The sequence below is a fragment of the Mobula hypostoma genome, chromosome 15 (assembly GCF_963921235.1).
Source record: "Mobula hypostoma chromosome 15, sMobHyp1.1, whole genome shotgun sequence".
In the NCBI taxonomy this organism is placed as follows: domain Eukaryota; kingdom Metazoa; phylum Chordata; class Chondrichthyes; order Myliobatiformes; family Myliobatidae; genus Mobula; species Mobula hypostoma.
The window spans coordinates 21779985-21803400 of record NC_086111.1 but is presented as its reverse complement, the minus strand read 5'-3'; the positions used below and the strand labels follow the sequence as shown (position 1 = coordinate 21803400).

General features: G+C 43.5%; 1 protein-coding gene across 1 annotated transcript in view; it reads left to right on the top strand.

Annotated features, from left to right (window-relative positions):
* The window catches only part of sec13 (SEC13 homolog, nuclear pore and COPII coat complex component), a 60994-nt gene extending 39231 nt beyond the window's left edge, over positions 1-21763 (top strand). Inside the window, exons 5-9 of the mRNA XM_063068379.1 lie at positions 1258-1391; positions 1728-1861; positions 9883-10003; positions 12765-12911; positions 20458-21763. Coding sequence (XP_062924449.1) covers positions 1258-1391; positions 1728-1861; positions 9883-10003; positions 12765-12911; positions 20458-20568 — 647 coding nt within the window. The 3' untranslated portion in view covers positions 20569-21763. The remainder of the gene's footprint in view (positions 1-1257; positions 1392-1727; positions 1862-9882; positions 10004-12764; positions 12912-20457) is intronic.
* Positions 21764-23416: the final 1653 nt, after the last annotated feature.

The following is a 23416-nucleotide window of genomic DNA, read 5'->3' as shown; positions in this document are numbered from 1 at the left end:
GGCTTTTTAAGATTGTTTTGATGTCCTCTTGCCAGCCATAGCCAGTGTACAGAAATGCAGAGAAAGTTTGCAGATGAGCAAAGTATAGAGTGATCTCGGTGTTTCTGAGTACAAGTTGTAGATTGTTATGTGGTAAGAGGATCGGAGATCATAAATAAGGAAATATTGTTACAATTGTTGGTGAGGCCACACCTGGGTACTGTGCACTGTTTTAGCCCTCTTATTTAATAAAGAATATACAATATGGAGGCACCTGTTTCAATAAGATCATCCCCTGGTCTGTCAAGCACCAAAGAATATACACTCAGTTGCCACTTCATTAGGTAGCTCCTGTACCTAATAAAGTGGCCACTGAGTGTATTTTTGTGGTCTTCTGCTACAATAACCCATCCATTTCAACGTTCGATGTGTTGTGCATTCAGAGATGCTCTTGTGTACACTACGTGGTTATTTGAGTTAATATCACCTTCTTGTCAGCTTGAACCAGTCTGGCCAACCTCTTCTGACCTCTCATTAACAAGGTGCTTTTCACCCACAGAACTCTTGTTCGCTGGATGGTTTCTCTTTGCATCATTCTTTGTAAACTCTGGGACTGCTGTGCATGAAAATTCCAGGGGATCAGCAGTTTGTAAGATTCTCAAACCGCACCATCTGACACCCAACAATCATTCCACGGTCAAAGTCACTTAAAGAGTACTTTTGTTCCCCATTCTGATGCTTGGTCTTAACAACAACTGAACCTCTTGACCATGTCTGCATGCTTTTATGCATTGAGTTACTGCCACATGATTGACTAATTAGATATTTGCATTAAGGTGCACTGGTGTACCTAATAAAGTGGCCACTGAGTGTATATTATTTGGTGTTTACAAGAACGAGGAGTTAGCTTACTGAAGCATAGAAGGTCTTAACTGGTTGTGGTCGGGTGGATGTTGGGCTGTTTCTTCAAATGTAAAAAACTCCAGTGCCAGGACATGAAAGAGCTCCACCTCTGAAAAGTGAGGTCTGTAGGAATTTCTTGCAGAGAGTGGCAAATCTCTAATTCTCTACCCTCAAGGGTTCTGGAGGTTTGGTCACCAGGCATATTAAAATAGAAGATAGACACATTTTTGAAAGATTAAGGAAATGAGGATTGTGGGGAATGGATAGAAGAGGAGATGAAACATGGGGCAGAGCAGCCAGGATTATATTGAATGCAGGGCATACTGTTTTCTTATGTGTCACCCAGAACCAACTGTGGTTTGTTTCTTTTTGCAGTCAACTCCTTATGCTGGGCACCGCACGAGTTTGGGTTGATTCTTGCATGCGGTAGCTCAGATGGTGCAATCTCAGTGCTTTCGTACACGGGCGATGGTCAGTGGGAAATGAAGAAAATCAGCAATGCGCACACGGTAAGAAACTATACCTCTTGTTTTTATTTGATTGACTGATGCAGAGGTCAATATTGCAGCGATTGATTAACTCAAGCCAAAACCACAGGAGTGTACAGTATGATTTCTCTATCACAATGAAATACACAATTTGAGTCATATTTGTGAGTCTAAGTTATTTGTAGTATTCATGTATTCTGATGTGATTTATGGAATTAGCAACTTTTCTCCATTCAGGCCAGGTTAAATTGTGTAATAATTCAGATCATTATTCTGCATATCTTTTTGTTTCTGAGCCCTGATGAGTGATAGGAATCATGATTTTTGCATTCACTCTTTGCTTTTCTTCCCTTACAGATTGGTTGCAATGCTGTCAGTTGGGCTCCTGCAGTTTTACCGGGGAGTCTTATAGACCAGCCCTCTGGACAGAAACCAAACTACATCAAGAGATTTGTGTCAGGAGGCTGTGACAACCTGGTCAAAATTTGGAAGTAAGTTTTTTTTTTGTGTGAATTTCGCGAACTCAGAAATAACTTCTTTCTGGACAGCTAGGTGTAACTTTACACAATGAAGAATTTAATCTGTGAGAGATGCGTTGGGGCAAAAAGGAAAGGGAGAAGAATGTGTTCAAAGTGTATATAGATGAAGTGCCAGCATCGGACAATTAAGAATTAAAAACAAACAACAAGATTAGGGATGGTGGGCTCCTCAATTTTGTTCTCCGAGGCCTGGAAAACATAATCTAACTTGGCACACGAGAGAGACGAGCCTCAGAACTTTTGATTCTTGGGGTGCAGTGCAGCAACACTCACATGCTAAAACAAGCAGGAAAAGTGTGTAAGTTTTCAAAACCTGTAGTTTATCATTTGTTATATAGTGACCAAGACCTAAGAAGTGTTTTTATATAAGATTTGATGCTCTGAGAGCACCATCTCACTGGTTCATTTGTCACCTACTTCTCCTGTTAAAGAACCATACAGAATAGGGATTGCCCCTTTGGCCAAGCTTGCCTGCGTGTTGAACAGGATGCCTGTCTACAATAACCTATTTGACTATGTTAGGCCCATATCCCTCTTCTCCTTTCCCATCACATACTTGTCCAAATGTCTTTTAGATGTTGTAATTGTATCTGCCTCTACCATCTCCACAGCAGCTCGTTCCAGGTAACCATGATCCTCTGTGTAAAAACAAAAAATACTTGCTCATGAGATTTTCTTAAATGGCTCTCCTCTCATCTTAAACCTTTACCCTCTAGCTCTAGACTCTCCTTCCCCTGGGAAAATGACTGTCTGTCCTATTTCTGCTTTCATAGTTTTATAAGTCACACCTATGTAGCTTCCTACAGTCTGGTGAAAATAAACCCATGTTATCTAATTTCATAACAGTAATCAAGGCTCCCTAAATTTAGCATCTGCTGGGAATCACTGACTCTTATAATCTCACTTTTAAGTACCTCCCACTTACCAGAAAAATTTGGTAAACCCTTAGGAGGCAGTGATCATATTATAGAATTCAGTCTGCAGTTTGAGAGGGAGAAGCTAAGGTCAGATGTATCACTATTACAGTAGAGCAAAGGAAATACAGAGGCATGAGAGAGGAGGTAGCCAAAGTTGATTGGAAGGGGACACTAGCAGGCATGGCGGTAGTACAGCAATGGTTGTATTTTCTGGGAGCATTTTGGAAGGTGCAGGATAGATATATCCCAAAGATGGAAGAAGTTTTCTAATTGATACACATCAATAGTGACGAGGTGTGTCAAAGAAGAGAGAGTAACACAACACGCTGGAGGAACTCAGCAGGTCGGGCAGCATCTGTGGAAATGATCAGTCAACGTTTCGGGCCGGAACCCTTTGTCAGGACTGAAGAGGGAAGGGGCAAAGGCCCTATAAAGAAGGTGGGGAGAGGGTGGGAAGGAGAAGGCTGGTAGGTATCAGGTGAAAAACCAGTAAGGGGAAAGATAAAGAGGTGGAGGAGGGGAAGCAGGGAGGTGATAGGCAGGAAAGGTGAAGAAGGAATAGGGGAAAACACAATGGGTAGTAGAAGGAGGCGGAACCATGAGGGAGGTGATAGGCAGCTGGGGGAGGGGGCAGAGTGAAATAGGGATAGGGGAAGGGAAGGGGAGGGAATTACTGGAAGTTGGAGAATTCGATGTTCATACCAAGGGGCTGGAGACTATCCAGACGGTATATGAGGTGTTGCTCCTCCAACCTGAGTTTAGCCTCATCATGGCAGTAGAGGAGGCCATGTATGGACATATCTGAATGGGACTGTGAAGCAGAGTTGAAGTGGGTGGCAACTGGGAGATCCTGTCTGTTGTGGCGGACGGAGCGGAGGTGCTCGAAGAATCTGCATCGGGTTTCATTGATGTAGAGGAGGCTGCACTGGGAGCACCGGATGAAATAGATGACCCCAACAGACTCACAAGTGAAGTGTTGCCTCACCTGGAAGGACTGCTTGGGGCCCTGAATGGTGGCAGGAGAGGAGGTGTAAGGACAGGTGTAGCACTTACGCTTACAGGGATAAGTGCCGGGTGGGAGATCCATGGGGAGGGACGTGTGGACCAGGGAGTCACGGAGGGACCGATCCCTGCGGAAAGTGGAGAGGGAAAGATATGTTTAGTGGTGGGGTCCTGTTGAAGGTGGCAGAAGTTGTGGAAGATAATGTGCTGGATCCGGAGGCTGGTAGGGTGGTAGGTGAGGACAAGGGGAACTGTGTCTCTGTTGTGGTGGCGGGAGGATGGGGTGAGGGCTGAAGTGCGGGAAATGGAGGAGATGCGGGTGAGGGCATCATTGATGATGGCAGAAGGGAAACCCTGCTTCCCCTCCCCCACCCCTTTATCTTTCCCTTTACTGGTTTTTCACCTGATACCTACCAGCCTTCTCCTTCCCACTCTCCCCCCACCTTCTTTATAGGGCTTCTGCCTCTTCCCTCTTCAGTCTTGACGAAGGGTTCCGGCCCGAAACGTTGACTAATCATTTCCACAGATGCTGCCCGACCTGCTGAGTTCCTCCAGTGTGTTGTGAGTGTTGCTTTGACCCCAGCATCTGCAGAGTATTTTGTGTTAAAGAAGAGAGAGTACTTGATAAAGCAAAAATTTAGTGGGAAGTTAGAGGATTGGGAGGATTTTAAAAATGAACAGAAGGGAACTCCAAAAGCCATAAGGAGAGAAAAGATGAAAAATGAAAGTAAGCTGGCCAATAATATCAAAGAAGGTACCAAAAGTTTTTTTTCATTGAAATAAAGAGTAAAAGAGGAAGGAGTGGATTTTGAATTGCTAGAAAATGACACTGGAGTAGTAATGGGGTACAAGGAAATAGCAGATGAACTTGCGTTGCTCTGACTTCAGAGACTAGGAAGATGTTGGAGTCCATTATCAAGGATGAGGTTTTGGGGTACCTGGAGGCACAGGATAAACTAGTCAGCATGGTTTCCTTAAGGGGAAATCTTGCCTGACAAACTTGTTGGAATTCTTTGAGGAAATAACAAGCGGGGTAGACAAATGAGAGTCAGTGGAAGTTGTATACTTGGATTTTCAGAAACCCTTTGACAAGGTGCCACACATGAAGCTGCTTAATAGAATAAGAGCCCATGGTATTACAGGATAGATGGTAGCATGGATAGAAGATGGCAGGAGGTTAAGAGTGGGTCTTTTCTGGTTGGTTGTCAGTGACTAGTGGTGTTCCAGGGGTCAATGTTGGGACTGTTTCTTTCCATGTTATTTGTCAATGATTTGAATGACTTGAATGGTTGGCTTTATAACCAAGATTGCGGACGATACAAAGATAGGTGATGGGCAGGTAGTGTTGAGGAAGCAGGAAGTCTGCAGAAGGACTTACACGGATTGGGAGGATAGGCAGAAAAGTGGCAGGTGGTATATAGTGTAAGAATCTGTATGGTCATGCACTTTGGTAGAAGAAATAAAGGCATAGCCTATTTTCTAAACAGAGGGGCAAGTCGAAAATCAGAGGTGTGGAATGGCGGAGCAGACTTGATGGGCTGAGTGACCTAATTCTTCCCCGACGTCTTATGGTCTTATGGTCTTATGGTCTTATGGCATGAAACCTGGGGGAAGCCATCTTACAGCAAAGGTCTGAGATGAAACCTGAGAACCTTTGATTACTAAGGTTCAGTGCCACAACAGTATCAGAATCACATACTAAGCTACAGAAGGAAAGTGTGCATTAAAGCCTTTATAAAGCTACAAATAATATTTTGCTGTGACCAGGAATGTATGAATGCATTCTGCCTCTCCACGTTTGACTTGGTTGTGAAAGAGGTTATGGCCATCCTTTTGAGTTCACGTTTATTGTCACAAGCATTCAGAATAACAATCAGAGGTAGGTTTATTATTACTGACATAGGCCGTGAAACTTGTTTTGCAGCGGTCGTAAAGTGCGATACATTAAAAAATTACTCGAAGCTACAAGGAGAAATATATACAGGTCGACCGTCACTAATCTGGCACCATTGGGACCTGAGGAATGCCGGATTAGTGAAAATGCCAAATTACAGAAGGATCACATTAGGCTGGATTATTGAAGGAACCGGATTACAGGTAGTCGGATTAGTGAAACGACCTGTATCTATATCTGAAGTGCCATGAAAATTAGCTTTTTGCATCAGCAATGTAGTTTACATTTTAAGTAAGTTTTCCAATGAGTTGTGCATCAAGTGACAATGTTTCACTTCTTGACATTTAAATAAATCACTGTAGTTTACTTCTCTATCCACCCTAACACAACACTTGCACTAGTTTGATTCTGCATTGTACTCAGACAGTAGCTAGTTTGATTCCATGTGGGGTTGACATGCAAGTTGGAAGAAATTTTGTTGTAATGATCTTTCTATTGGTATTGATTTATTATTGTCATACGTCTTGCATACTGTTCATGCAGATCAAATCATTACACAGTGTATTGAGTACAATAAGATAAAATAATAACAATGCAGAATGAAGTGTTAAAGCTGCCAAAAAAGTACAGTGCAGGTAAATGATAAAGTACAGGATTGTAATGAGGTAAATTGTAAGGTCAGTTCCATCTTATAAAAGTTCAAAGTAAATTTAATAACAGCGTATATACTGTGTGCATCACCGCAGAATACCCTGAGATTCATTTTCTTGCAGGCATCCACAGTAGATACAAAGAAACTCGATAGAATCAATAAAGAACAACACAAAGACTTACAAACATCCAATGAGCAAAATACAGCAAATTGTGCAAATACAAAAATTAATTAATATTGAGAACATAAGTTGTTGAGCCCTAGAAAGTGAGGAAGTTATTGTACAAGAGGTCCATTCAAATGCCTTATAACAAAGCGATGTTCTTGAGCCTATTAATACATGCTTTCTGACTTTTGTATCTTCTGCCCAGTGGGAGGGAGGAGAAGAGAGAATGTTCATGTTGGGTAGAGTATTTTGATTACATTGGCTGCTTTACTGAGGCACTGAGAAGTGTACACAGTGTTCATTGAAGGACGGGTGGTCTGTGCTGAGTGGAGTCCAGAACTCTGCAGTTTCCTGTGGTCACACGCAGAGCCGTTGCCCCATATCAAGCCATTCTGCATCCAAATGCGATGCTTTTTATGGTGCATCAATAATAATTGGTAAGGATATGCTAAATTTCTTGAGCCTCTTGAGGAAGTAGAGATGTTGGTGAGCTTTCTTGGCCATGACACCAATGTGGTTAGACTAGGACAAGCTGTGGATGTTCACTCCCTCGAACTATAGTCAATAAACTGTAGTCTAATGTAGGTGTCTTTAGTGCCCAGATGCTCCAGGGATGAGTGTAGGACTAAAGAGATTGTGTCTGCTTTAACCGATTTCAGCAGTAGGCATATTGCAGTGAGTCAAAGTTGTCTGGAAAGTTGGAGTTGATGCATACCATGAGCATTTCATGATGGTAGATGTCAGAGGCACTGGGCTGTGGTCATTAAGCAACGTTATCTTGTTTTTCTTTGGTACTGGGATGATAGTGGTTGTCTTAAACCAGGAGGGAGCCACAGCCTGAGGCAAAGCGAGGTGAAAAATTGTCTGCAAATACCCCGCCAGCTGATCTACACAGGATCTAAGCACACGGCCAGGACACCATCTGGGCCAGATGCTTTCTGAGGGTTCAAGCTCCGAACAACTGATTTTTGTATCTGTAAGTTCAGGTGCATTTGAGACTAGAAAGTGGGTAGTGACATACCCATTCGCTTCTGTTCAAAAGCTCATCTAGAAAGGATGTGCTGTTGTCAGCAATGCAGCCCAACTTCATTTTGTAACCCAATATAGTATGTAAGCTCTGCTGCAGCTGACGGCGTAACTGACACTCGATTTTGGACTGATACTATCTCTGATAGCTTTAGAGATCATATCTTCGTTTCTTGAAAAGGTCAGGGAATGCTGCAGACTTCAGAGGCGAGTGAGACTCCCTGTTCATCCATGGTTTCCGGTTTCGAATCAGCCAGATTGTCTTCTGTGGTACACAGTCCTCAGCACACTTCCTGATAAAACATGTAGGTGATGGTAGTGACGTACTCATCTACTATGATCCTCTTTTCCCAGGACATGTCTTGGGAGAGAGGCTTGTAAGTTCCTGAGATCCTGAAAGCGATGCCTTCTGATGCTTTGCTCCTGTACGGGTCATCCACGCCGATAAGGTTAAGAAGTTTCCAGACAAAGAGCAATCCAAAGGTGGAGCTGGCAGAAGATGATGACACATCACAACAGCAGTGAAAGGTTCCCTGTCATGTTGTGCTCCATGCTACTGGACCCTGACCCCAATCTGTCCAGGACTGTGTGGTAGCTGCCCGTGCATCAGCCTCCCCACATCAAACAGCAAAGTCACACACAATTGACCCTAACTATATGGATCCTGGATTGGCCACCTGAGGACCCACCAATAGACAATCCCTCAGGAGATCATCATACCCAACTTGAGTGACCGCACTGCTCATCCAGGCTGGCTGCTGAGTCTTTGTACACAGACCAGTTTACCTTCTCAAAGCAGTCACCTAGAAGCCCATCTGTTTCCTTAGACCAGCACTGTATGACTTTTCTATACTCTTAATAGATTTGCCTGTGACTAATAATTCTGATTATTGCAGGTTATAATTTGTTTCTGCCATTCATGGTTATTTCTATATGTGTTGTCATTGGAAATCTTGATAAGAAGTGTTAGTCAGGTTTTCATAATGATGGGCAGATGAAATGCTTCAGCATAAACAACTATTATAGTGAGACCAGACATGGACTGGGGGACCGCTTTGTCGAGGACCTTCTGCCACAATGGGCGGGATTTCCCAGTGGCCACCCATTTTAATTCTACTTCTCATTTCAATTCTGACATGTTGGTCTATGGCCTCCTCTAGTGCCATAAAGAGGCCACTCAGGTTGGAGGAGCAACATTACATATCCTGTCTGGGTAGCCTTCAACCTGACAGGCTGAACATTGATTTCTCTAACTTCTGCCTTCTCTCATTTTCCATTTCCCATTCTGGCTCCACCTTCACTCCTTCCCTTCTCCTCACCTCCCTCTGGTGCTTCTACTTCCCTTTCGCCCATGGTCCACTCTCCTCTCCAGTCAGATTCTTCTTTCTTCAGCCCTTTACCTCTTCTGCCTATCACCTCCCAGCTTGTCACTTGATCCTTCCCTCCTCCACCCTCCCTCCTTCGTCCTCACTGTCTTCTCCTATCACCTGTCAGCTTGTATTCCTTCCCCTGTCCTGCACCTTTTTATTCTGGCTTTTCCCCCTTCTTTTCCAGTCCTGACAAGTGCTCTGGGTCTGAAATGTCAACTGCTTATCCCTCTCCATAAGACGCTGTCTGACTTGCTGAGTTCCTCCAGTCTTTTGTGTGTATTGCTCTGGATTTCCAGCATCTGTGGAAATGCTTGTGTTTATAATGTAGATGAAGTTCTTTCAAATCTGGCTTTATGTAAAGGAAAGCATTTTCTACGGTGACACCAGGATTACTGCAATACCGTTGCAGTTGTGGTGTTGGTGATAGAAATTATGTGAGAGATTATGTGCTCCCTACCAGCAGTGAATTGTACTTCATCAAAGGGAGCTGCTTTTGTCTGATTTTTCTCCCTTCAGCATAACTTCTATATTATGATAAATGCACCTAGTGACAGTCCTTTCTCAAAGTGATTTATCTGGGTGAATGAACTTTGAATTGCATCTAGTTTTTAGCACATTCTTTGAAAGGTATATCTCCAGTCTTCTAGATCCCAAGCCCTGAAATTTTCCTCCTAAGCATTGCTTCCTCATTCTTCCTCTTTTAGAACCCCTTAAGACCAAGCACTTGGCAATATTTTGGTGCTCTGTCTTAATTCTCCCTCAGCTCATTGTCAAAGTTAGTCATCACAATTCAAAGTAGCATGTTGGGCTGTTTTACACATTGAAGTATTCTGCACATCCCAGGAATTCTCCCAGTAAATTGTGCACAACATATTTTCTGTGAACCTTTGCTTCTGGTAATGTTTTAAAATACTCTGCTTCAGTAACGTATTTTTGTCTTTCTCAGAGAGGAGGAAGGTCAATGGAAAGAGGATCAAAAGCTTGAAGCCCATAGTGACTGGGTTCGAGATGTTGCCTGGGCTCCATCTATAGGGCTTCCCACAAGTACAATTGCTAGTTGCTCCCAGGTAAGCATAATACATCTGAGATGTACAGACAGACAGTTCCACTTGGACATCAGCAAAGAGCAAGTCAGTCCGATGAGATACTGTAGATGCAATTTGTTTTGTGTTCAGAGATGGATGAATGGGCACATTGCACTTCTTGGAGTGAATGGTGTGTCCTCTCTTCAAAAGATGCCAGTTCATGAGGCTAATAAAGTGTGAGCTAGTAAAACCTGTTGAGTAGTTGCACATACTTAATAAATTTGTCTTGAGTACACTGACAAGTCATTGTTCCTTCATATATTTACTGAGCAAGTATGAATGACCAGACATGAATAGAAAGGAGCTCCGTTAGTCTTATGAAACCATGGATTTGCTCCTTGGAAGGTTTCCAGGGCGCAGGCCTGGGCAAAGTTGTATGGAAGACCAGCAGTTGCCCATGCTGCAAGTCTCCCCTCTCCACACCACCAATGTTGTCCAAGGGAAGGGCATTAGGTCCCATACAGCTTGTCACCTGTGTCGTCGCAGAGCAATGTGTGGTTAAGTGCCTTGCTCAAGGACACATGCTGCCTCAGCCAAGGCTTGAACTAGTGACCTTCAAATCACTACACGAACGTTTTAACCACTTGGCCACGTGCCAACACTATATATATATATATGTGTGTGTGTGTGTGTGTAAAATGTACATAGTGGATTCCAGTTAATTGAGCCACTGGTTAATCGGGACAGCAGCTTATTTGGGACAACATTTAAAGAACAAAAACTAATCGAGATAATAGCTGGGATTCCCTTTGTTAATTTGGGACACTATGGAATAGTGTCAGTTACGAGAACTTGTGTGGCTGTTAGACACTACACTGTGCTTAAAGCGAACTTTCTAAATAGCATCAGTTGCATGCACTTTTGTTCACAAAGCAGTGATTTTTGTCACTGATCGATGTCAGGAAATAAGCAGTAGGATGATTTAGAATTGTTCTGCTCAATATGGTTTCAAGCATTCAGGCTTTGAGATACCAGAAATGGCTGGGAGTGAAAATGAAATGGTTTCACTACTTCAATGTACTGGTCACGATGTGTCTCAGTTAACCAGAATCCATACATGCACATATATACACACACACACACACACACACACACACACACACACACACACACACTCACTCACTCACATGTTCATGGACTATTTAGAACTATGATGGCAGAAGGGAAGAAGATGTTCCTAAAAAATTGAGTGCATGTCTTCAGGCTCCTGTACTTCCTCCCTGATGGATGTAATGAGAAGAGAGCATGTCCTGTTTGTGGGTGTCCTTAATGATGAATGCTGTCATTTTGAGGCATCGCCTTTTGAAGATGTCGATGGTGGGGAGGCTGGTGCCCGTGATGGAGCTGATTGAGTTTAAAACACTCTGCAACTTTCTCAGTCTTGTGCAATGGCCTTTCCATACCAGATGGTGATGCCACGTTCAATGCTGGCCACGTACATCTATAGAAATTTGCTATATCCCAAAAGGGTGCTGGCAAGTTAATTGTCTACTATAAATTGCCCCTTTACCTTGGTAAGTAGCAAAAGAACCTGAAGGAAATTGATGGGTGTGTGAGAGAGAATCAGTTGTAGAGGTAGAGGGAGAAAGGGGATCAGGAGTGATGGATTGTCCTGCTGGGATCTGACATGGGCCTTATAGATTGAATGGGCTCACAGTGCTCTGTAATAGGTAAATTGTTAGTTTCCAGTGAAACACTCAGAGTGGATAACTATGTTTTTTCCCTTGTTTTGAATTCAAGCAGAGAGAGATTAGTTGCATGAGGATTCTGTTATTTTTTTTTCATTTCTAATAAAAATTTATTTATCCATATGTGACTAGTGCACAGAATGGAGCAACTCCTTGGTTAGAGCAAGGAATTGATGAAGCAGTGATTGAAAATGGATGCATAAATCAAGACTGTTCTTAAGATTTCGCCTAAAATATTACCATTGCACTTGAAATCTTTGAGCTGTATTTTAGTATTATCTCTCCTTTTCTGATGTAGATTTATCTTTCACCCTGTAGTACTTTAATTTGCCATTAGGATTTTTGAAGTCAGATCATAGTGCTAATTTTGATTTACACATTCAAATCCTTGACTGTAAAAGTGATGGTTTGATACCTGAATGAATTTATTCTCTGTATCGGATATGGGAAGTGTCATTAGAGTCATAGAACACAGAAACAAACCCTTTGGTTCTTGCCAGCATGGTTTTTTGCCTAGTCCCGTCTACCTGCACCTGAAACATAGCCCTCCATGCCTCTCTCATTAACATACCTATTGAAACCTTTCTTAAATGCTACAATTGAACCCTTATCTACCACTTCTGCTGCCAGCTCATTCCACACTCACAGGACCCTCTGAATTGCCCTTCAGATTTCTCTTAAGTATTTCATCTTTCACCCTTTGACTTCTAGTTCTGGTCTCACCCAACCTGAGGGGGAAATGTCTGCAGGCATTCACCCTGTTTATACCCTCATAAACTTGTACACCTCTGTAAGATCTCCCTTCATCTCCATAGAATTACGATACTTGCCAAGAGTAACTGATGGGATGTAGAATTATTTGCCCTGAGTGAGCTTGGAAAACAGAATCTGTACTAATTTTCAAATGAAATTGGATATGTATTTAGATGTAAACTGCCTGGCTGTGTGGAAAGAGCTAGGAGGATAACTGTTTCCAAGTCACTGTAGTCAGGATGATCTGGATAGCCTTCATGTTGACTATATGGTTCCATTTCTATTATTTCTAATCCCCATAGGATGGCCGAGTTTTTATCTGGATTTGTGATGATCCTGCTGGGAACACATGGACGCACAAACTGTTGCACAAGTTCAATGATGTAGTATGGCACGTCAGCTGGTCCATCACTGGCAATATCTTGGCGGTCTCTGGAGGTGACAACAAGGTAACATTGCTTGTATTTGATATGTTAATGAATAGGACGACAGTGGCCCATCCAGCCCTTCAGGCCTTCACCATTTATCAAAATCATAAGAGCAATACAACACAGGAACAGGCCCTACAACCCACAGTATCTGCACTGAACATGATGTCAAATTAAACTAAATTTCTTATGCTGCACGTGATCCATATCCTTCCAGTACCCACATATTCATGTGTATATCTGAAAGCCTCCTAAGTGCCATGATTATATCACAACTGATCTTCCACTCAGTGCCGTTTCCCAGCACTATCCTCACACTGCGTGATTCACTAAATGCCCATAAAATCTATTGATCTTTGTTTTGAATTAATAAAATGGCTGAGCTTCATAATCCTCCAGGTATAGTATTCCATCAGTTCACTAACCCTTTGCGTGAATAAATTTCTCCTCTCCTCAGTCTTATATTCTCAGATTGTGTCACCCGATGCCTAGCTCCTCTGTCAGGGAAAATGTCCTCCTCGCATCTAGACTGTCAAGCTCTTTAAGAAGTTTGTACACAACTCTTACCCTATTCCTAAGAGAATACCATTATGGTCTACCCAGAATATTTGTCCTTTGGGTTCATTACTGGCCTGTCCCATAGAATTCATGGAATGATTGAGTGTGTTTTAAAATTGGACTCTGAACTGATTTGACTAATCTTGAAGTTGTCATTCATGAGCTAAACCAAATTGTTACCTTGATTTTAGGTGATGGTCCATAGCACAGTCTGACTGATCTGATGTATATCAAATAAATAATCTTAATGCTTGTATTGCAACTCAGGCCTGTCACTTCATCCTTGATAGTCTGTAAATCTGTCTACAATTCACTGAACTGGAATACTTTGAGTACTCCACTGACATTAGGTTTCTGCAGTTGTATTCTGCCAATATCACACATTTAGTTCTTTGGTGCTAAGGGTATTTTCATCTGTATGCTTTAAATCAATATTTTATTTAATATCTTAGCTCTTTACAACAATCTGTTTCATGCACAGTTTCTAAATGTTTGCTCAGTACACTGTGTTACGTACCCCGTAACTGGGTTGCCAAACCAGCAGAAATGGATCACTCAGTTGGAGTCTGGAGTACTAGAACTAAGAAAGTTTTATTAAAGAAACAAGCAACACAGTAATCGAAAGGATAATAAATGCAACAGTTCAGTGATGATAAACACACATGTGCACAGAATTAAGATAACAGCATCAATCAAGCTCTATCGTTGTCTAGGGGTAAATGACCAATTTCAAAATGACTCAAAGTTCAGTCCAGTTTAGTAGTTCAGTTCGCAGTAATCGTTGCCATGGCGGTGGACAACGTGGGGGAAGAGAGAGATAGAATAGGAACAACTCATCATTCAGAACGGCTTCACTCACAGACCAGCAAGATGGCTCACAGACCAGCGAGATGGCTCACAAACAGCTTTTGGGCGGGTCCTTGGTGATGTCACCTGAGGTCACCGACTGTGACCTCTCCTCCAGATGCGGTCGATCCTCTGCAGTGAACCCGGCACCCAGGCAAGGGCGGACACACACCGGGTTCCCGCTGATCGTACCTTTCCACCCTGTGCGTTGTCCGGTACTTCTCACCACTCGTGAGAGGCGCACCGCTTCCAGGGTCTCGTTACCTCGGGTGGCGTGTGTGTCTGTCTTAGCGAACCTGTCCCTTTTTATCCCCCTGCTGGGGTATCGCCTGTCCATCACTTCAAACAGTTCAGGGTTCAAAGGGGGGAGCCGCTCCAGACAGCTCCCTCTCCCACATCCCTTCATTACACATCTCCAGACGCTGCTCCATTGTTCCTTATCTCTCCTTCCCCTGAGGGCAGGTGGCAGACCAACTGCTGATGCCACTGATGCTAGCCCAGGCCAGCAAACATCTTAATTTTATGTGTATTCTGGTAACACTTCCCCCCTTTAAGGATTTTTACCGGGAGGTAAAAATTACAAACATGACTACATTATCTGATACATACACAATATACATCTTTAACAGTTATTTAGCTAATACAGAGAATTTGAAGCTGTCAACACCTTGACAGACAGTCATCACATTTTCTGTTCCTTTTACACGTGTTATTAATAATCCCTTAGACCAGGCTCCAACTCAGCAAACTTCATAGTGGCCAAAAACACTGATGAATTGCGACCAATGTAACCTCTCATTTGGTTTTGTCCCGGACCACAATAACAAGGGTCGTCCCATTCCGACTCAATTTTCTCTCGCAAGGGCTTAGTAGGAGGGGGACGGGTATTGACCGCAGAGTTATTGCAAAACTTCCTGCAGTACCCCACCATCTCCAAAAGCCTTCTGAGGGCCCTCTTGTCTGTCGGGGTTGGGAGGTCAGCGATAGCCTGCACTGTAGCTTGCATCACTGCCAGCTGCCCCTGTGTCACCACAATTCCCAGGTAAGTGACTCTCGTGTGGCCGAATTCATTTTTTTCAAGGTTCACTATCAAACTGGCTTCAGACAGCCGTGTTAAATTGCCAATACACACCTCTGTGTTCATCGGCCCTTTAGTCACTGAATTACTCGAAAAATATGGGTGTTGTTTACTTGGCCGCCCTATTGTAACCACAATCACCCAACGTCCCAGTTCTTTGCATTTCCTCGGGACAATCAAACACATGGGTGCGAGTCGTTTAATTACTCCTTCGGGGATTAAGGGAGAGACCTTATCAGTAGACCTGGCCAAAACAGTAGCCTTCTCCCATCTGACCGATCCCATCCTAATCTTTTCAAAATGGTTCTTTCCTCTTAGCAGGGGGCCCCTAGCTTCATTGATTTCCACGCTAACACCGACTAGGTTTGTTAGCATATCAAAAGCCGGTGACCGTCTCAGTTCGCGTCGGTCATGATCAATAACATTCTTCCCCCTGGGCAGCCGGTAACTCTCTTTCATGATTCCACCAACTGTTTCCTCCAGCACCGCAAAATGTCCACCGGGGGGTACCTCGTGGGCCATGTTAAAAACCTCATCCCCATAACTCTTTTGCACCACCCCCCACTCCTCATCTGCGGATGCTGTACTTGATTTCCCTTTCTTCCTTAGCACTTCCTCATCCGCACAATAGCCTACTAGTTCCCTTGTCAAGGCTGTGTCAGAGAGAGCTGTCTCGGCAAAAACCATCAGCCCCTCGTCTCGCTCCTGCGTCTGCACAAATTCTTTCCTGGCTACTGCTACGTCCGTCCCAGCTCCCTCACTACCTCTTATCTCACTACACCCTGTCTCATACAAGGTTGGCAGAAATGTTTCAGCCAAATTCACCATCGCGGGCGGGGCCTCCATGCTGGCAGGCTGACCCGTCAATCTCACGACTGGGAACACGATTCCTCCGGCGATGTCATTACCGAGCAAGACTTCCACGTCTTTCATCGGTAATTCGGACCTCACCCCGATCGTGACTAGTCCAGAGACCAGGTTACTCTGTAAATGTATCTGGTGCAAAGGGACTGACTCTGTCCCTTCCCCAACACCATTGACCTCTACCTCCCCAGTCTGGGTCTCTGAGCTAAACTCTAATACACTCTTCAGTATTAGTGACTGACACGCTCCCGTGTCTCTCCAGATCCGCACTGGAACTGGTTTTAACCTCTCCTTCACCGACACCAATCCGGCCGAGATAAACCTCTCGCGCCCTTCCTGAACTTTTTCAGACCTGTCCTTCCCTAGCGGTTCGCTTAACAGCTCGATACAGCCATTCAAAATTTCCGCTTTTCCTTTCCCCGTCTCCTTCCTTGGGGCAAAGCACCTGGACGCAAAGTGTCCGACTTTCCCACAATTATAACAGACGACCCCAGGAGACTTCCTACCAGACTGCTCCCGGTCTACCTTATCCTTTTCACTAGTCCCCGGCTTACTTTCTGACTTTTCCGGTGGACTCTCCCCGCCGTCCTGACTACCCTTCTGGTAGCCTTTACTCGGGGCAACCTTCATTTTATGCGTCAACGCATACTCATCCGCTAACTTAGCAGTTGCGGCTAACGTGGCTGCCTCTTTCTCATCGAGGTAGGGTCTCATACCCTCAGGGACACAACCTTTAAACTGCTCAATCAGAATCAGTTGCAGCAGTCTGTCATAATCCCCCTCTACCCCTTTCGAGGCGCACCAACGCTCACAATATGTTTGCATCTCACGAGCAAACTCCAAATACGTGCGGTCCCACCGCTTCCTCGCATTCCGGAACCTCTGCCGGTATGCCTCCGGGACCAACTCATAAATCCTGAGGATGGCCTCCTTCACCACCTCATACTTCTGGGCATCTTCCGCGGATAAAGCGGAGTAAGCTTGTTGGGCTTTCCCTTTCAGTACACTCTGAAGTAAGACAACCCACTTATCCCTCGGCCAGTCCTGACTTATAGCTACTTTTTCGAAGTGGAGAAAGTACCGATCCACATCGGTATCGTCAAATGGGGGAACCAGCCTAACCTCCTGGGTCGCCCGGAACCCTCCACCTTGGTTCGGCACGAGCCCCTGCTCGGCCCTTATCTTTAACTTCTCCAGCTCAAATTCCCTTTCCCTCTGTTTCTCCTCTCTCTCCAACTGTCTGTCCCTCTCTCTCTCTTCTCTCTCCAACTGTCTGTCCCTCTCTCTCTCTTCTCTCTCCAACTGTCTGTCCCTCTCTTGCCTTTCTACCTCTCTCTCTTTCTCCTGCCTTTCTAACTGCCGTACCCGGAACTCGTGCTCGAGTCTCAGTTTTTCAAGCTGTACCTGTACCGCGTCTCCAGCAGGTTTTTCAATAGACACCTCCCCCAGCTCACCTTGGGGAAACACACCTTTAGATACATAGTGCTCTACAATAGCTCTGTGTATCTCCTCTCTCCTCATTGTCGACTTCACCTTAGCAAGATTCACCCGTTTTGCCACAGCTATCAATTCCGATTTCCTGGCATCCTCTAATGCCTCCAAGGTCGGCGCCTTTATAAATTCCTCAACCTCCATTTCTGCTGTTTGTCTTTTCTTTCTTTCGGGAATTTTAACCCAATCAATTTACTCCGTCCCAAATTTAGCGTTCAAAATCGCGGACGAGAACCCCACTTATGTTACGTACCCCGTAACTGGGTTGCCAAACCAGCAGAAATGGATCACTCAGTTGGAGTCTGGAGTACTAGAACTAAGAAAGTTTTATTAAAGAAACAAGCAACACAGTAATCGAAAGGATAATAAATGCAACAGTTCAGTGATGATAAACACACATGTGCACAGAATTAAGATAACAGCATCAATCAAGCTCTATCGTTGTCTAGGGGTAAATGACCAATTTCAAAATGACTCAAAGTTCAGTCCAGTTTAGTAGTTCAGTTCGCAGTAATCGTTGCCATGGCGGTGGACAACGTGGGGGAAGAGAGAGATAGAATAGGAACAACTCATCATTCAGAACGGCTTCACTCACAGACCAGCAAGATGGCTCACAGACCAGCGAGATGGCTCACAAACAGCTTTTGGGCGGGTCCTTGGTGATGTCACCTGAGGTCACCGACTGTGACCCCTCCTCCAGATGCGGTCGATCCTCTGCAGTGAACCCGGCACCCAGGCAAGGGCGGACACACACCGGGTTCCCGCTGATCGTACCTTTCCACCCTGTGCGTTGTCCGGTACTTCTCACCACTCGTGAGAGGCGCACCGCTTCCAGGGTCTCGTTACCTCGGGTGGCGTGTGTGTCTGTCTTAGCGAACCTGTCCCTTTTTATCCCCCTGCTGGGGTATCGCCTGTCCATCACTTCAAACAGTTCAGGGTTCAAAGGGGGGAGCCGCTCCAGACAGCTCCCTCTCCCACATCCCTTCATTACACATCTCCAGACGCTGCTCCATTGTTCCTTATCTCTCCTTCCCCTGAGGGCAGGTGGCAGACCAACTGCTGATGCCACTGATGCTAGCCCAGGCCAGCAAACATCTTAATTTTATGTGTATTCTCGTAACAACTGAAACCATTTCAGTCTCTGACAGATGAAAAAAATGTCACACTATACATAAAAAAGGTGAACCTGGACGGGGATGTGGGTGGTCAATCACATTTTGAGGAATAGATGATTGGTACTGATTATAGGAAACATTTCACTGCCTGCTGGTTTCCTCTCACATCACGTACATCTTCAGTCTATTTTATGTATCTGCATTTCTTTCAGGTTTTAGTTCTCAAAGGTGGTGGTGCTTTCTCAGATTTGCTTTTGAAGATACCAGTGAGATGCCAGTAACGTTTTCTCAAAGTGGGCAGTGAATAGCTATTAAATTGTTGAGGGCAGCACAAGAAGTTAATTGCTGTTGTTCCCTCATCCGTCAATATGAGTTTGAGGAGAGTGTCTTTGGGAATAGAGAATATCACTGGCATCGGTTGAAGCTTCCAAAAATAATTAACTCTGCACCAGTTCTTATTGAACATGGATTCCATTAGGACCGTTTGACTTCTTATATTGGATAGTGCCTTTGCTGGGTTAACTGAACGAAGTCATCTTGTAGGTTCAATAGTCTTAAGACTGATATTGTAATACACTGTTCAAAGAATGCTGTGTTATTGGAGGTGTTACCTTTCATGCGGATATAGAAAATTCCACGATGTATTAGGAGTCAGTCAAAGATGTACTATATTTACCTCTCAAATCATCGTCACGAAAACATATAATCTGTTCATTATTCCATTTACTACTTATGGAACAGTTCTCTTCTTGAAGTTCTGGCTGAATTTCCTTTAATTTCGTGGACTGTAAACTGTTTCGCACATTTTAAGATTGTGAATGGCTCTGTATACATAGAGCTTCTTTCTCCATGTGTATTCACATTTTACTTGTTTATCATGAACTGTAAATGATTGTTGTCAGCAAAATTCTGATTTAAATTGGGTGTTCAGATGGCATCCATTTCCTGAATCCAACTACTCCTGAGTCAAAAACCATACAGCAAGGAAACAGCGCCTCAGTCCATTGCATCCACATTGATTACCTATTTGCACTAATCCTACAGTAATTCCAATTTATTTTTCTCTCGTTCTCATTTTTCTCTCAGACTCCCTCTGGGGTCTGCCACTCAGCTGCACACTGCTGGCAATTTGCAGTGGCCAATTATCGTACTGGCTTGCAGTTCACCGGGATGTGGGAGTAAACACAGCATTCACAAGGAGATATTGCAAACTCCACACAGGCAGTATTGGAGGTCAGGACTGATCCTGGGCCTCTGGCTCTGCAAGACAGTGAATGGCTTTAGCAGTGAAGGGTTTAGAGGATGTTAGAAATGAACCATGTGGATTTGGTCCAGGATCGCATAGCGGCTAAATGGTAGGTTTACTTCATTAAGTACATTAGAAGATGTTTTGGATTAACATGAATCAGACAGCAATGTGGTCAGTAATACTGACATTTTTTTTTAAAAACCTGTGGACATTTTTGATCAAACATTAAATTTTTGATGGTTGATGTGTAGCATTCTCGGAGCCCCTCACTCAGTGTGCCACAGCTAGGAAAGCACAATGTGCTGTTGGTAGAATTGCTGCCTAATTCAAACCTTGCACCTTGCTTTTACCAATTTGTCTCCGCAGGTCAGCTTGTGGAAAGAATCAGTGGAAGGCCAGTGGGTTTGCATCAGTGACGTGAACAAGGGCCAAGGGTCAGTATCAAGTGTCACAGACGGCCAACAGAACGAGCAATGAATGGAAAAGGAGCACTGCAGGAGTGGTGTTCCGTGTTGTATATTTGGCAAAATAAAATGGATTCCAAGAAAACTGGGAACAAACGAATAAAGTATCTTGTGTCTGGATCCTTGTACTGATTATGAGTGGGGTGAAATGTATTGCTACAAGGACTGCTGTCATTCTGTAAGGAGGACCCTTTATAATTGCAACATTCAGAGTGCTTCCAGGGATCATAATGGAGGCTTTTAAAAGGAGGTGCTGTTTGGCCAAGTAGGCTGTGCTAGGAATGATCATAAGGCATTGTGCTATAAATGCTGTGTCTGAGGCACTTAAATCAAGAACGTTGCTGCAGCGACTTGAGAGCAAGGTACAAGCCATTACCTTGTCTATCACCATAGTGTACCTTCAGCAGAGCAGTAGAGGGATTTAAAAGACAACTTAATGGCCATTGTACTGGAACCATTGCATGCTATACTGGTGCACAAGCAGTGAGTCCATGCTCTCTCCGTTCCAGAAAACTTTCTGAAGTGTCACTTGGAGAGGAAGGGAAGGTATTTTCCAATAAGTTATTCCTGTCCACCATGTGTCAACTAATTCAGTGCAGCATCTATAGAGTTTGAGAAGCACTTCCAAGATCTTAAAAACTGTTTTGATGATTCAAATTCATCAGCTGCTTGAAATAAGAAATGCATTGCCCTCTAAATGTTGCCCACCAGTCAAGACGCTTCCCCACTCTGGGCTCTCCTTACTACGTGCTCTGATTGCATTGCAGAAATACCACCTATACTCTCTCAGAATTAAGGTGCCTGGATTTAATCAAACTAGTGTCTTCTGAAGTTTCCCATTTTCCGGCAGGCTCATGGATGTGGACTCCTTTTTGTTCTGATTAAGTTAATGTACCCTCCAGCTGTAACTGCAACATTTCCATTTCAAAGCCCATTTGCCCACTACAGACTGGTCTTAACATGGTGTTTAAGACTATGCAAGTGAGCCTTTGGCTCTAGTCCACTTTCATTAGTATTGTTGCAAAGTGTAATTCAGACCAGAAACTACAGGAGTTGTATACCGTGGGCTGATTTTTTTTAAAAGCTCATCACAAAGACGAGAAATTAAGCCATTTGATTTGAATATTTGCCACTTGTTTCCTGTGAGACTCTGCCCCATTGGTTTACATAGAATTGTTTAATAAATTGATACAATATTGTTGCTTGATGATGTGTTGTTCTTGCATTTTATTTCCAATGTGGTGATTTTTCCTTGATATATAGTACTTGTCATAAGCTGAGTCAGGGAATGCTCTGAAAACTGGGAATCTAATTGTAAAATAACTATGATTAGTTATATTTATTTTATAAGACAGGAGCAGAATTATGCTGCTTGGTCTGTGGAGTCCATGACACCATTCCATCATGGCTGATTTACTATCCCTCTCAGCCCCATTAACTCTCCTCTCCATAGTGTTTGACACCCTTACTAATCAAAATATATCAATCTCCGCTTTAAATATACCCAATGACTTGGCTTCCACAGCCATCTGTCTATACCAATGAATTCCATAGACTTGCCACCCTCTGGCGAAAGAAATTCCTCCTCATCTCTGTTCTAAATGGACTCTGGTTCTAGACTCCCCCACTATAGGACACATCCTGACCATGTCCACTCTATCTAGGCTTTTCAATATTTGATAGGTTTCAATGAGATTCTAACCCCTCCCCCCATTCTTCTAAATTCCAGCAAGTACAGGCCCAGAGCCATTAAACACTTTTCATATGTTAACTTTTTCATTCCCAGGATGATTATTGTGAACTTCCTCTGGACCCTCTCAATGCCTGTCTTAGATAAGGGACCCAAAATTCCAAGTCTGGTCTGACCAATGCCTTGTATAGTTTGGCATTACATTCTTGCTTTTATTTTATAGCTCTCTCAGAATGAATGATAATATTGCATTTGCCTTCCTTACCGTCAACTCAACCTTTAAATTATCCTTTAGAGAATCATGCATGAGGATTCCCAAACAGAAAATCTGCAGATGCTGGAAATCTGAGCAACACACACAAAATGCTGGAGGAACTCAACAGAAATGTTGATTGTACCTTTTTCCATAGATGCTGCTTGACCTGCTGAGTTCCTCCAGAATATTGTGTGTGTTGCGAGGCTTCCCAAAACCATTTGCACCTGTTATTTCTGAATTGTTTATAAGATAGCCTACACCTTTATTTATTCTACCAAAATGAATAACCATACACTTCCCTACCACTCTATCAGCCACTCTTTGACCATTCTCTCAATCTGTCCGTCTTTTTGAAGACTCCCTGCTTCCTCAACACTACCCTCCACCTATCTGAATCATCCACAAACCTGCTACAAAACCATCAATTCTGTCATCAAAATTGTTTATTTATAAAATGAAAAGCAGTCTCAACACCGATCCATGCAGAATGCCACTAGTTACTAGTTCAGTCAACCAGAAAAAGAAAGAAAAATTTTGTGTTTTATTAGTCTGGATAATTGCCCATTTGAGTGCAAAATTACACCAACTGTTGAATAACGTAGGAACAAAGGTCCACATCGAAAAGAAAATGTTCTGCTTAGGGTTTTGAATTTCTGTGGAAGAAATGGTTTCATGACTCCAGGGCTGGGCATTGTATAGCTTTCACACAACTTTCACTCACTTGTTTATATAATTTACTTGATCTAAATGCCAGGATTCTATTTAGTTGTACGATTGATCCTTGTGTCCATGACATTTCACTTAGACAGCCAAAGTTCATTGGTTCTCTACTGTTTCTAAATCTTATCATTCAAAATACAATGTCTTTTACAGGTTCAATCTGGATGACCTCTGATTTATTGTCACTGCAATCCA